The sequence below is a fragment of the Leopardus geoffroyi genome, chromosome C1 (assembly GCF_018350155.1).
Source record: "Leopardus geoffroyi isolate Oge1 chromosome C1, O.geoffroyi_Oge1_pat1.0, whole genome shotgun sequence".
NCBI classification, from domain to species: domain Eukaryota; kingdom Metazoa; phylum Chordata; class Mammalia; order Carnivora; family Felidae; genus Leopardus; species Leopardus geoffroyi.
Window position 1 is genome coordinate 127,433,543 of NC_059328.1, and position 15,077 is coordinate 127,448,619.

At 38.6% G+C, this 15,077-nt stretch overlaps 1 protein-coding gene across 33 annotated transcripts in view; it reads left to right on the forward strand.

The window, feature by feature from the left end:
* Positions 1-13,545, forward strand: part of R3HDM1 (R3H domain containing 1) — a 206,436-nt gene extending 192,891 nt beyond the window's left edge. For all 33 annotated transcript variants that reach the window (XM_045479635.1, XM_045479651.1, XM_045479652.1 and 30 more), the window contains 4 exons: positions 7,088-7,232; positions 10,857-10,939; positions 11,398-11,482; positions 12,197-13,545. In XM_045479635.1, the coding sequence (XP_045335591.1) occupies positions 7,088-7,232; positions 10,857-10,939; positions 11,398-11,482; positions 12,197-12,558 (675 nt within the window). In that variant the 3' untranslated portion in view covers positions 12,559-13,545. The remainder of the gene's footprint in view (positions 1-7,087; positions 7,233-10,856; positions 10,940-11,397; positions 11,483-12,196) is intronic.
* The last annotated feature ends 1,532 nt before the right edge of the window (positions 13,546-15,077 follow it).

A 15,077-nucleotide genomic window follows, 5' to 3' on the forward strand; every position in this document is an offset into this window, starting at 1 on the left:
GTCTCTCTCTGTCCCAAAAATAAATAAACGTTAAAAAAAAAAAAAAAAATTTTAAAGATAAACTGAAATATTTCAAGGCACATGATTAAATCATGGCAGAATAAAAAGGGCAAAGGTCATTTATAGGCTAATTCACAAACTGTAAATGCCCAATGACCATTAATCAGAGGAGAATACAAAAATATTTTTTTATTTATGTAATTAGGAAAATTTAGGAAGACTCATAATTTGCAGTATGGGCAGAGATTTCCAGTTACAAACTCTCTTGTTCATTCTCAGTGGTACTACAAATTCATAGACTCTTTTTGGAGTGCAGTTTAGTGACAAAAATAATCCAATTAAAAATTGGGTAGAAGACTTCATATAGCATTTTTCCAAAGAAGACATACAGATAGCCAACAAACAAATGAAAAGATGCTCAACATCACTCATCAAGGAAATTAAAACCACAATGGGATATCCCTTTACACCTGTCAGAATGGCTAAAACCAAATGACAAGAAATAGCAAGTATTGGTGAGAATGTGGAGAAAAAAGAACCCACGTGCACTATAGGTACAATGCACACTGGTGCAGCCACTGTGGAAAACAGTATGGAGTTTCCTCGAAATATTAAAAATAGAAATACCATGTGATCCAGTCATTGTACTGGATATTTATCCAAGGAAAATTAAAACACTAATTCAAAAAAAATTAAGTGGCCCTATGTTTATTGCAGCATTATTTACAATAGCCAAGATATGGAAGCAACCTAAGTGTACACTGATAGATGAAAGAAAGATAAGGAGAATGTGGTATGTATAAATAATGAAATATTACTCAACCATAAAAAAGGATGAGATCTTACCATTTGCAACAACATGGATGGACCTAGAGGGTATTATGCTAGGTGAAATAAATCAGACTGAGAAAGACAAATACCATATGATTTCATTCATACACAGAATCTAAAAAACAAAAACAAAAAAATGATGAACAAAAAGCAGAATCAGACCTATAAATACAAAGAACAAACTGACGGTTGCCAGAGGGAAGGGAAATGGGGAAATGGACAAAATAGATGAAAGAGAGTGGGGGATACAGGTTTCCACCTATGCAATGAACAATTCATGGGGATCAAGGTCACAGCATAAGGAATATAGTCAGTGATACTGTAATAGCATCATATGCTGACAGATGGTAGCTGTACTTATGGTGAGAATAGCATGACGTATAGACAAGTTGCGTCACTGGGTTGTACACCTGAAACTGCCAACTATACTCAAATTTTTAAAAATTTTAATGTTGAACAAATCCATGAGTTATACTGATTTAAATGAATAAATGGGAGGAAAAATGAAGTTCTTTTTTTACAGTGTAATATGAACTAGTAAATATGATGGAATTAGAAGATCACCACCTGGAAACCAGGAAGTAAGAATCATCACTAGAGCAGAGAGGATTCTAGGAAAGTGGCAGAGTAGGAAGCATCAGGAGTCCATCTCTCCACCTAAAAATAATTACACTGGCAGAATCTGATGTAACAGTTTTGTTGCTTTAGAATCTATTGAAGGCTTGCAACTGCCAGGGGAAAGCTTGGGTGATAAATTGAACTTAATTTCAGTCGGTTTCAGCTTTTAGCACAGTAGCAACTACCCATCCTTACCCCCAACCCCTAGGAGGCAACTGTGCATGTTTTTTACTAGAGCAGCTGACAGGAGCCAGGGTGGGCAAAAAAGGACCCTGTCCTCCAAATGCAAGGCATTTATATTCTGATCATGGGTTTCTGCTTCTGATCACAGAGGTGCAGACAAAGAGGCAATAACCATTGTTGTACCTTCCCACATTGCTGCAAATCTCTCCCCCGACACTTCTAAGGGACTTAAAGTGCTGGTACCCTGTCTTTCCTCCTTTTGTTTTTCTCTTTGAATCGTTTTTGGGAGCCAAACAGTAAGGACTAAGACATTCAAAAGCAACTGAATATAGGGGGTACATGCCCAGGAAAAGGCACAGGCCAAACACTGAGAAGTCCTTAAGGTTATACCTCAGACTGATCTTTGACACAAAGACAGCCTGCAACAGTCAATAAACAAAAACCATAAAAACAACAAAACGCAATAAACCCTGGGAAGGGGGTTGAATCTGATTTCCAGTTACCATACTATCAGACTCAAACGTCCAGTTTTCAACAAAGAGTCACAAGGCATGCAGAGAAACAGGTCAGTATTGCCCATTCAGAGGAAGAAAATCAACATAAACTGTCTTTGAAAAAGACCTGATGACAGATAATTTTAAAAAAAAAATTTTTTTTTGAAATTTAAGGGGCGCCTGGGTGACTCAGTCAGTTAAGCATCCAACTTCAGCCCAGGTCATGATCTCATGGTTCGTGAGTTCAAGCCCCACGTCAGGCTCTGTGCTGACAGCTAGGAGCCTGGAGCCTGCTTGGATTCTGTGTCTACCTCTCTCTCTGCCCCTCCCCAGCTCATGTTCGCACTCTGTCTCTGTCAAAAATAAATAAACCTAATAAAAAAATAAATAAAAATTAAAAAAAAAAGACCTGATGGCAGATCTCCCAGACAAAAGCCTTAAAACAACTGTCTTCAGGCTGCTCAAAGAACTGCAGGAAGATGTGGAGAAAGACAAGAAAACAATGAACAAAATGGAAATATCAATAAAGAGATAGAAAACCTAGAAAACGCCAGAAATTCTAGAGCTGAAAATATAATAACTGAAATGAAAGTTCCCTGGAGGAATTCAGTGGCAGATGTGAGGAGGCAGAAGAAAGAATCCAAGAACTTGAAGAAAGGACAGTGGAAATTGTCAAGTCTGAGGAACAGAGAAACCAGAATGAAGAAAAGTGAACAAAGCCTAAGGGACCTGTGATACACCATCAAGTTGACCAACAAACATATTGTGGTTGTCATGGAGGGAAAAGAGAATATTTGAAGAAATAATGGTTGAAAACTTACCACATTTGATTAAAGACATGAATATAAACATCAAGCATTGTGATGAACTCTAGGTAAGAACTCCAAAATACCCATTCTGAGACACAATATAGTCAGTCTTTCAGAGGACAAAGAGTATTAAAAGCAGCAGGAAAGGCACAACTCGTCACATACAAGGAATCCTCAAAAAGATTATCACCAGAGTTCTCATCAGAAACTGGAGGCTAGGACAGCTGGCCAATATATTCAAAGTGCTAAAAGAAAAAAAAAATGTTAATGAATCCAGTATCTGGTAAAAACTGCCTTTCAGGGGCGCCTGGGTGGCGCAGTCGGTTAAGCGTCCGACTTCAGCCAGGTCACGATCTCGCGGTCCGGGAGTTCGAGCCCCGCGTCGGGCTCTGGGCTGATGGCTCAGAGCCTGGAGACTGTTTCCGATTCTGTGTCTCCCTCTCTCTCTGCCCCTCCCCCGTTCATGCTCTGTCTCTCTCTGTCCCAAAAATAAATAAACGTTGAAAAAAAAAATTAAAAAAAAAAAAAAAAACTGCCTTTCAAAAGTGAGGTAGAGGGCTCCTGGGTGGCTCAGTCAGTTAAGCAGCCGACTTGATTTTGGCGCAGGTCATGATCTCACAGTTAGTGACACTGAGCCCCACGATGGGGTCTGTGCTGACAGCTCATAGCCTGCTTGGGATTCTCTCCCTCTGTCTCTCTGCCCCTCCCCCACTCAATCTTGCTCACTCAGCTCTCTCTCAAAATAAATAAATAAATAAATTTTAAAAACAAAATAAAAGTCAGGTAGAAATTAAAATTCCCAGATAAACAAAAAACAGAGATGGGCCCTGCAAGAAATTCTCAAAAGAGTCCTGCAGGGTAAAGTAGAAAGAACATTGGACAGCAAGACAAAGCTATATGAAGAAATAAAGTTCTCAAGTTAAATACATGAGCAATTATAAAAGCTAGTAGTATTTGCCAGTGGTCCATAACTCTACTTTTTACTTTCTACGTGATTTGAGAGGCGAATGCACTTAAGTATTTTTTTATAAACAGTATCTAAAAGGTAGTGTTCTAGCTTTGATTTGTAACTCCAAATTTTGTTTTCTATATAATTTAAAATTCTCATGCACTTAAAAGAATTACTAGTGGGGCACCTGGGTGGCTCAGTCAGTTAAGCATCCCACTTTGACTCAGGTCATGATCTTGCAGTCTGTGAGTTTGAGCCCCGTGTCAGGCTCTGTACTGACAGTTCAGAGCCAGGAGCCTGCTTCAGATTCTACATCTCCCTCTCTCTGCTCCTCTCCTGCTTGCATGCATGTGCACACTCTCTCTGTCTTGTGCACGCGCACTCTCTCTCTCTCTCTCTCGCTCTCTCCCAAAGATAAATAAACATTGAAAAAAAAAGGAATTAGTACTTTATGTTTTGGGGCACACAGTATATAAAGATGTACTTTTATGTCATAAGCAACCAAAAGAGGTGGGGACAGAGATATAAAGAAGCAGAGTTTTTGTATACAATTGAAGTTAAGCTAAGACAAATTCAAAGTAGAGTGTTATAACTTTAGGATGTTAGGTATAATGCCTAAGGTAAACACAAAGGAAAATGCTAGGGAATATATACAAAAGGAAATGAGAAAGAAATTTAAACATTTAACTACAAAAAAAAAGAGTATGCAGGGGGGCACCTGGGTGACTCAGTTGGTTAAGCGTCCAACTTTGGCTCAGGTCATGATCTCACGGATCGTGGGTTCGAGCCCCATGTCAGGCTCTGTGCAGACACGCTCAGTGGAGCCTGCTTCCGATTCTCTGTCTCCCTCTGTCTCTGCCCTCCCCTGCTCATGCTCTGTCTCTCTCGAAAACAAAATAAAACACTAAAAAAAAATTTTTTTTTTTAAAATGGAGTATGCAGGAAATGAGGGGTAAGAAGGAAGCTATAAGGCATATAGAAAATGGCAAAATGACATTGGCAAGTCCCTCTTTATCAGTTATTTTAACTATAAAGACAGATTGGCAGAATGGATAAAAACACTTGATCTAACTAAGAGATCTAAGAGACTCCCTTTAGGTCCAAAGACACAAATGAAAGTGACAAGATGCAAAAATACAGTCCATGAAAATAGCAAGCAAAAGAGAGTAGGTAGGGGTAGTTATGTTAATATTAGATAAAATAAGACTTTAGATCCAAAAAATTTTCTAGATACAAAAGTTCAATACAGTAAGAAGATATAATAATTATAAACCTGATTGTATAAACCTAATAATTACTTACCTGATAACAGACCATCAAGTAATAGTTGGAAACTTTAACACTCCACTCTCAATAATGGATACAACAACCAGGCAAGAGTTAAGTAAGGAAATAGAGAACTTAAACACAAAAAAACAACTAGATCTAACAGACATACAAAGAGCATTCTACCTACACATCTGGTCACTTGTGAACAGTGTATACATTCTTCTTGTGCACATGGGACATATTCTTGGATAGACCATATCCAAGGCCAAAGTTCAATCTCAGTAGATTTTAAAAGGTAGATATGAGCCAACATTGTACTGGACGTTCTACCTGGAGCTGTTAGGCAAGAAAAAGATACAAAAGGCATCCAAATTGGAAGAGGAAGTAGTAAAATTCTGTTTACAGATAATATGCTTTCCCCCTAATACTATAACTAGAAAGGAAAAAATAGTAATTTAACATTGAAGAAACCTGGCAGACACCACCTTACAAGTGATGGAAGTAAGCATCACCAGTACTGTGTCAACACATGGACCTCAGGTTCTCTCTTACATGATGCATTGAGAAGGACACAGCATCACTTTCCTAGTACTCCTTCCCCAAATGTATCTTGTGAATTTGGGGATGAGGAAGTAGCAGGCAAAGCCAAATTGAGGGACATTTTACAAAATAACTGATCTTCAAAATGACCATCAGAAACTGATCTTCAAAAATGTCAAAGTCATGAAAGAGAAAAAAGACTGAGGCTCTGCTCCAGATTTAAAAAGATGAAAGAGACGTGACAACTAAATGCAACATTTGATTCTGGACTAGAAGAGGAAATGTTTTCTTTTTTCTTTCTTTTTTTTTTTTTTTTTTTCTGTAAACTATGTTAGTAGGACAATTGGTGAAATTTGAATAAACTATAGATTACATAATCTTACTGTCTTATTAATTGCCTGATTTTGATAATTCTTTTTTTTCAAGGGCTTTTCTTAGAAACTACTTTATTTCAATTGTTAGAAACCTCTTTATTTCAAGTGTTCTTAAACACTCTACTACATATATTACAGAATAGGATCACTTTTATATAGATTTGATGATTCTACTGTGGCTATGTATGTAAGAAAATATCCTTGTTTTTAGGAAAAAGACACTAAATTAGTTATTTTGGGATGAAGTATCGTGAACAACTCATTCTCAAATAGTTTGGGAAAAAATAACAGTATATACAGAGAAAGAGATAAAGATTTAAAAAACATGCAGGGAGAGATTTATATAAAAACATAAGAATATGGGAAATCCGAGAATTCTTTGTATTATTTTTGGTAACTGTTCTTTAGGGATGAATTGTTTAAAAAGGAAATGCTAAACAGTTAACATGAAAAAAAGAATGAGATAGGGGCACCTGGGTGGCTCCGTTGATTAAGCTGCTGACTTCAGCTCAGGTCATGATATTGCACTCCGTGAGTTCAATCCCCATATCAGGCTCTGTGCTGACAGCTCAGAGCCTGGAGCCTGCTTCAGATTCTGTGTCTCCTCCTCTCTCTGCCCCTCTGCCTCTCATGCTGTCTCTCTGTCTCTGTCAAAAATAAATAAATATTTTTTAAAAATTAAAAAAAAAAAAAAGAATGAGATAAATGTGTATTTTTTCTCATGGAAAAGTATCTCCAATATGATTGTCCAGGTACAAAAACAAGATTAAAAAATAGGACGTGTAGTCTACTTCCATTTTTATAAAACATAGATAGACATATGGATGCATACGTTTGGGCGTAGAAACAATCTGTTACTGGTACTTACCTTTGGGCGTTGAAAACTATAAATTTTCATGTTTTAACTCTTACAATAACAAGTATATATTTGTAATCAGAAAAAAATTAAAAATTTTGTTCAAAAGCTAATTTGCCAAATTGTGACTAAAATGCTGACCAGTTTTTTTGATGTGATTACAGCACAGCCCTCAACTCAGTAGTCCCATTGTTTCACCAGCTCAGTCGCCAGCACCAGCGCAGCTGACCACCCTGAAAACTGTCCGTCCTTCTGGACCACCCCTTTCCATCATACCTCAGTTTTCTAGACCTTTTGTTCCAGGGCAAGGTAAGTGCTTGAAACTAGTCACAGCCTCAGAGTTGTAGGACATCCCTTCCCCTGGATGATGTATGGAATTGTCGAATCACTGTATTATACACCTGACACTGATGTAACACTGTATGTTAACTATACTGGAATTATTTTTTTTTTTTTTAATTAAAAATAAGACATCCCTTCTCAATCACTTTGTGATTTCCCTTGGTACTGCTTTCAGTTCTCCACAGGACTCCATTTTGACCTCCACCCAGGCATATTTATTACCATATATTCTCCTAACCTTAATGTTTCATCACTAGTTAATAATTACTAACTTAGTAATGCTTTCCATTCAGTAATTCTTTATGTGATATAGTTAAAGTGACCTTAACTTATTATCCTTAGACTCCATTTCTCTGTAGTAGTAATATGCAATGCTATAAACTTGTTCTTTATTTCTAATACCTATATTACAGTAGCATATATCAAGAGTTTATTCAAAAATGTATTCAACAGTTTTTGAGGCCTTATTGTGACCCTGACATACAAAAACAAGTAAGGTGAAGTCCTCTTCCTCACCGACCCTCTGTCTAATTAGAGGAACAGACCGCAAATGGATGATTATAGAATAATATTTTTGGAATTTATCCTAAGCATAATGCACACAATGATTTATCCACAGAAGAGTTTGGTCTATAGCAGAAAAAATGCAAAACAACCTAAATGTCTTATCAGTAAGGATTAGAGTATATCTATATAGGGAATACTAAGTAGTTATCCAAAAAATGTGTTTTAAAGAATCATTGAAAGAAGAAATACAGTACAGTGAATGATTTTAAAAAACATGTTACATAAAGAGGAGTGGTGGTAGATACACACTTCAAGTTATGGAATGAGTAAGTCACAGGCATGGGGAGTATAATATAGGGAATATATTCAATGGTATTATAATGGCATCGTATGGTGACAGATGGTAGGTACACTTGTGGTGAGCATAGCATAACATCTAACTTGTCCAGTCACTGTGTTGTACATCTGAAACTAATGTAACATTGTATATCAACTGTACTTCCATCTATTTATTTTGCAGGAGAGTGCAAGCAAGGGAGGGGGTTACTGGAGACATGTCTAGTAAGCCTTTGAAAAGGTGCTCAACGTCATCCATTAATTATTAGGGAAAGGAATATTAAAATCTGAATGAAATATCACTTTGACCCCACTAGAATGGCTATAATCAAAAAGATTAACACCACTGAATGTAGGTGAAGTTACAGAATTCTTGCACATTGGTGTGGAGGGGTAAAATGATAAAACCATTTTGGAAAAAAGATTTGAGTTTCTTACAAAATTAATCACTTACCTTGCAATGCAGCATTTCCACTCCTAGGTAGTTACCCAAGAGAAATGAAAACATATTTATGTAGACTTGTACAGCAAATTATATAACAACTTTATTTTATTATAATCACCCAAACTGGACATAACCCAAATGTCCACCAACAAGAGACTAGATATACAGATTGTAATGGATCCTTACAATGGAATACTATTGAACAACATGAATGAACAAGGCAGACTGATCTGAAACAACATGGATTAATTTCAGAGTCATTATGTTAAGCAAAAAACAAGCCAGACACAAAGGCATACTATATTATTCTAATTAAATGAAACCCAGTTATAGGCTAACTAAGGTGTGATGTTAGAAATCACATAGTCATGTGGATGGGATATGGACTTGACTGGTAAGGAGCTTGAGGGCACTTTTCAGGGGATGGAAATGTTCATTGTCTTTTTGGGTTTTGATTACATGAACTTTACAATTGTTGGAATTCATCAAACACTAAAGATGTGCATTTTATTTTATATAAATTATATCTAAATTTTTTTACATATTTATAAAACACACAGAACAAAGACTGAAAAGATACACACCAAAATGTTAGAAGTGATGGAATTACTAGAATGGTTTTTATTTTCTCTTTTGTAATTGTTTCCAGGTTTTCTACAAAGCCACGTACTTTAATAATCTAGAAAAATAAAACATAAAAAGTGAATTGAAAGGGCGACTGGGTGGCTCAGTTGGTTAATCGTCTGACTTCGGCTCAGGTCGTTATCTCACGGATCCTGAGTTAAAGCCCCACATCGGTTCTGTGCTGACAGCTCAGAGCCTGGAGCCTGCTTCCAATTAATTCTGTGTCTCCCTCTCTCTCTGCCCCTCCCCCACACACACTCTGTTTCTCTTCTCTCTTTCTCTCAAAAATAAATAAACATTTGAAAAAAATTTTTTTAAGTTCTTTGAAATAGTGTGTGGCAATAGTGTGATACTGGGATGCCTGTTCTAGGAGGAACATACAGCATGGCCTATATGGAGGAGTCTTTGATTATTGCTGTCTACAGCTCATCTCCATAATGGAAAAGAATACTGCTCCACCGGCCTAAACTTAACTCTGACTTTCTTGCAACTGTTCTTTATACATCTTCGTGCTTTGCATTGTATCTCTGATCTCAGTGCTAAGCCTCCATGCCATATCTGCCCTTCACATGGTGCTTGGGAAGGAGCAAGTGTGTCATGGGTGTGTCCTGCAGGGAGCTGCCCTCGCACCTTCACACTGTTCGTCAGATTAGAGCTCTGTGGAGTAGGGAGAAGTCCACAATGTGCTTTTCTCTGTTATCAAGCTTTCAGGAGAAGGGATGTATGATTCCCTGAAGTGCTTTCCTGGCACCTGTGCATAATCCCCCTCCAAACCCAGAATGTGCTGAATTGGGGAACTTATGGGTAAAATAAAGTGAGGATATTAACAAATGAAAACATTATTCTCCAGGAGAATGTCTTTGCAGTCAGCATTTATTAAGCCCTTTAAAGAGTGTTTAAGAGCAGACCCAAGACCTAAAATGTAAATATACCCTTTGGTTAACACCGTAAAAATGTTTGTAATGGGTGCCTGGCTGGCTCAGTCAAAAGAGCATGCAACTCTTGATCTCAGGGTCATGAGATTACAATGGGTGTAGAGAAAAGTTTGCAGTGAGAATATATAAATGTATATATGCATATATTTATAGTAATTAATAGTGATTTGGGGAGGGGTGCCTAGCTGGCTCAGTCAGTAGAGCATGTGACTCTTGATGTCGGAGTTGTGGGTTCCAGCCCCACAATGAGTGCAGAGATTACTTAAAAAATTAAAAATCTTTAAAAAAAAAAAAAATAGTGACTTTGGGAAGATAAACTTAATGTTTTTCCTTCTCCTCAAATGTAAGTCATATTAATTTTTAATCATCATAGAAAACGTGCATTTTAGCATCTCACGTGGGTGGAAATGGGTATTACAGTTCTTCTGGAATGTTAAGGTATAAATAGGTTAAGGTAAATGAAGCTTCCCTCCTTCCTATCCCCCGTCTTCCCAGTTCCTACCTCCTACTTTCTTCATAACCACTGTTACTAGTCCTTACTCCTTTCAGAAGTTTACCCTTCCTCTTGAAAGGGAAGATGGAAACTTAAATTCTTTTTTAAAATGTCAGTACCTACACTTTTTTAATCTACCAAATGTGTTTTCCCTACTCATGTTAACTATTTTGGACAATTTAGAAAACTTAGGGAAGTACTTTTAGAACTGAGCAGAAAATAATGTAAAAGTTTTTTTAATTGACTTTCAGGAGATGCCAGATATCCATTACTTGGCCAGCCTCTGCAGTACAACCCTCCTGCTGTTCTGCACGGACACATTCCAACCCAACAGGTATGAAAGCTGTCTGGTGGCCTAGGCTTTGTTGGCAGGATGTCATAGCTCCTTTGCACAGAGTGTGGGGGGTCCTGGGCCCACCTGCTGGCAGTTCACAAGAAGTCCTCTGTACCACAGCCAGCTGACTTATCGATGTTGTCCCATTGAGTCTGGCCACACAGAGAGCAGACAAGGAAGAAGGTGGTTTGCTGTTTGGCTAAGCGATCAGTGCTATCCCAAAGTGGGAGGGGCGGGGGGGCTGGGGCCACAGGCTGGGGCCTTGCTTATGAAAGACAGCAAATGACTGGTTATAGTGAGGAACAGAAGTGCCATTGCCACCCGGTCTTTGGATTGGATTTTTTTCTGCTAAAGTACAGAGCCCAGACTGGGTATGTTTAAGGGTTAAGTGTTTAAACATTACAGACCTATTTTTCAGCACTATTAACCTTATTTCTCATCTGTTTGTGGGTTTTCAGGGTCAGTCTGGCAACAGGCATGGAAATCGAGGAAGGAAACAAGCTAAAAAAGCTGCATCCACTGACCTTGGTGCAGGAGAGCCAGGTGTGTCCTTGAGAGGCAATTAGATGTGGTTCTACAAACTGTCAACCAGTTCAACACTCTTTAGACAAAAATGGGTTTTCCTCTCCTAAAGTCCTGCACATTACAGGAAATTATGTCATCTGTAATGTAGGGCTCTTAAGTATATTCTTGTAATTGTCTCATTTCACAGTGCAGCTATAGGTGGATTTAGTAGGGATGAAGGAACCAAAGGGAAAAGTTATGTGTGAAAGGAACAGATAGAATGATACTCTTTGCCTGTGTGTTTTTGGAAAAAGGAAGTAGTCCTTACACCCATGCAGAGATAGTCTGATGAACAAAAACTGCCTTTCTGTGGCAGAGTGCTTTCAATATGTACTCAATAGCCTTGGGTCATTACGACAAGGGCTGTTATCTTTATTTTACAGTGGGGCCATGAGGTTCAGGAGACCGCTCAAGATAACACACCTAACTTAGAGAAGCCACTATACAATGGTGTGTTTTCTATGCATAGCTTTCAGTGAAGACCGAGATGAGTAGTTTAGTACCATTAGCTCTGCACCCCTTGCCTAAGGGGTAAGTAGGAATGATTTTTTAAATGGTCATAATTACAGTTTTGTGGGTTTGAATGGTTTTACAAAATCCCGTTCATTTCTTATGTCATATTTGGGTCTTCGGTACTTTCTGCCCACCATTTTGGTAGCAGGGATTATTAATTCTATACCTTTTCCATTCTAGTTGTTGGGAAGGTCTTGGAAATTACTGAACTCCCTGATGGAATAACTCGCATGGAAGCTGAGAAGCTTTTTGGGGAACTCTTTAAAATTGGTGCCAAGATCCGGTGGCTCCGAGACCCTCAATCCCAGCCCCAGCTGCGTCGTCACCCCCTCTGCTGTGGCAGCGGGGACAACACTGTCAATCCTGAACGTTCTAAACCCAGTGACTTGGCCTCCACTTACACCGTCTTAGCCACATTCCCCTCCATTTCAGCTGCACAGAATGCATTGAAGAAACAAATTAACTCAGTTAACAAGTTTAAGCTGAGAACGAGCAAGAAGCACTATGACTTCCACATTCTGGAAAGGGCGAGTTCTCAGTAACAGAGCCACCTTGGACCCTTGGCCTTTATGATTCCCCTGTCCTCACCCATCTTTAATTGGCTTGGTTTTTGGAGCTTCTGTTAACATGATAGAGACTCCTAGGACGTGTGGTCATGGCGTTATAGCTTTTGAAGACAGGCCAGTGATCCAGCAAAGGGGGGAAATTACACATTTCACTCCAAATGACTGTAGGAATCCACATCGGAATGATACAGAGTTAGCAGCTTTTTCCGAGGAAATGCTGTTCAAATGCCTCCTAACTTTTATAGTTATTTTGTTTTATATTTCTGAATTCTTGTATCAGATCCAGAGCTCTATTGTACAGCACATTATTCTTCAAAATGATTACAACCAGTTGCAACCTGTATTTCTTTTTTGCAGCCAGCACAATGTGACCCAACAGAGAATTTGGGGGAAAAAGAATGCAGGAATGGAATAACCAAGTCAAAACCATGTACTATCTTCTTGGGGGGCTGGACGGTGACTAAGGAGAGCCCACAAATAGACCATTACTCTTTCCCTGTATCTCTAAACACAGAAACAATTTCCAAAAAATACAGAACTCCCTCATAGGGTCCTTTCCTTATTCATTTAGGTAGTATGAACATTAAGTGTAAAGCAAATTATGTTCTTAACACTTCTTAATCAAACCACTTAGATTCAAGGGGGAATGGGAATCATTTTAGGCAGGAAAATACTTCCACTTTTTTTTTTTTTAAGTGTCCCTCTGATAACTAAATGCCACTTATTTGCATTCCCCTTGTGAATATTTTGTCACCTAAGGAAATGCATTTGATGAGTGCTGGAAACTTCTTAAGTGGTTTAAAATCTGTTTTCATTGTTTGCAGCGGATCACTGGACATCAAAGATTCATTGCACTTATGAACAAGGAACCTTTTTTTCATTTTCTGTGTAATTTGCAAGGCTGTACAATGTGTGCTGATGCAAGCCTTTTTCAGTTCAAGAGAATAAATGTTTACAAATACAGACCCATTTTGTCTTTTGTAAATTAAAAACACCTTTTTCAATGAGTATTAGTATGGAAGACCTCCCCCATCTTGAAGACTTCTATTTTAGATTGACAGAAGACAGTAATCCTAATCATTTTACAAAAGTCCTACAAAGCATTGCTTTCTCTGTGGGAGTGATGCCTGTGGGTATGACTCCCGTCATTTTGTTCTCTCATAAAGTTAATACCAGTCAATGAAAGATAGTCTTTAGTATGAATACACTTACAGTCAGGCAGCTAAAAATCAAACATTATGTTTGGTTAGATAAAGAATTTGTGGTTTTAGCCAACATATTGAGCACCCAGTTGTCCAGTTTACCTCAAATGCTTTATAGAAAACTTTTCCCGTTTGCTAGCCGAGCAAAGTCAAACTGTTTGTGAAACCCAAAAGGTGGGAATGTCTGCTGTCTGCAACTTGGCTAGAACCCGGTTTGCTTCCAGCCTAGACTACAGGTTTACTTGGCAACTCAAGAGCAACAGGTGTTACCAGACTGGTGCAGATGTTCACTCGCTCTAAAGCTTCTGCAAAGTCCCCCTTGGTCTCAGGGCACCCGAGGCCTCCCTACAAGCTGGTACGGCCTGATGTTGAATATTGTACTCCTGGGAAAAGTTGGAGCTGCCTTTGAACCATGTCAGATTCAGGAGCCATACCAGAGGGAAAAGTAAGAGTGAGAACTGTGAAAGTCCCTCACTTCCAAGGCCTGTCAAATTTTTATTATTTTTGACTGTAGAGAGTCAAAGAAGGATAGAATACACAATTAGGGCCAGAATAGCAAGAATTGTTAATCATACATGGAGATGGAGATTTTAAAAACACCATCTACTCGTTCTCTATTTAACTCCTGCAGTAGGCCTCCTGGTAAACCTAAGTGTTTTGGGGGTTTTTTTTGTTTGTTTACAAAAATAAAAATTGACCTAATTGACAAAGCATATTAGTTTCAGGTGTACAACATAATGATTTGATATTTGTATGTACTGCAAAATGACTAGCTAATATCCATCACCTCATATAGTTACCAATTTTGTGTGAGGAGACTTAAAAATTTTTTTTATTTATTACATTTATTTATTTTTGAGAGAGAGACCACAAATGGGGAGGGACAGAGAGAGAAGGAGACAGAATCCAAAGCAGGCTCCAGGCTCTGAGCTGTCAGCACAGAGCCCTACGCGGGGCTCGAACTCACAAACTGTGAGATCATGACATGAGCCGAAGTTGGACACTCAACCAACTGAGCCACCCAGGCGCCCCTGAGAACTTTTTTTTTTTTTTTAACGTTTATTTATTTTTGAGACAGAGAGAGACAGAGCATGAACGAGGGAGGGTCAGAGAGAGAGGGAGACACAGAATCTGAAACAGGCTCCAGGCTCTGAGTTGTCAGTACAGAGCCCGATGCAGGGCTCGAACCCACGAACCGCGAGATTGTGACCTGAGCCGGAGTCGGACGCTTAACTGACTGAGCCACCCCGGCGCCCCGAGAACTTTTAAAATCTACTCTGTTAGCAACTTTCA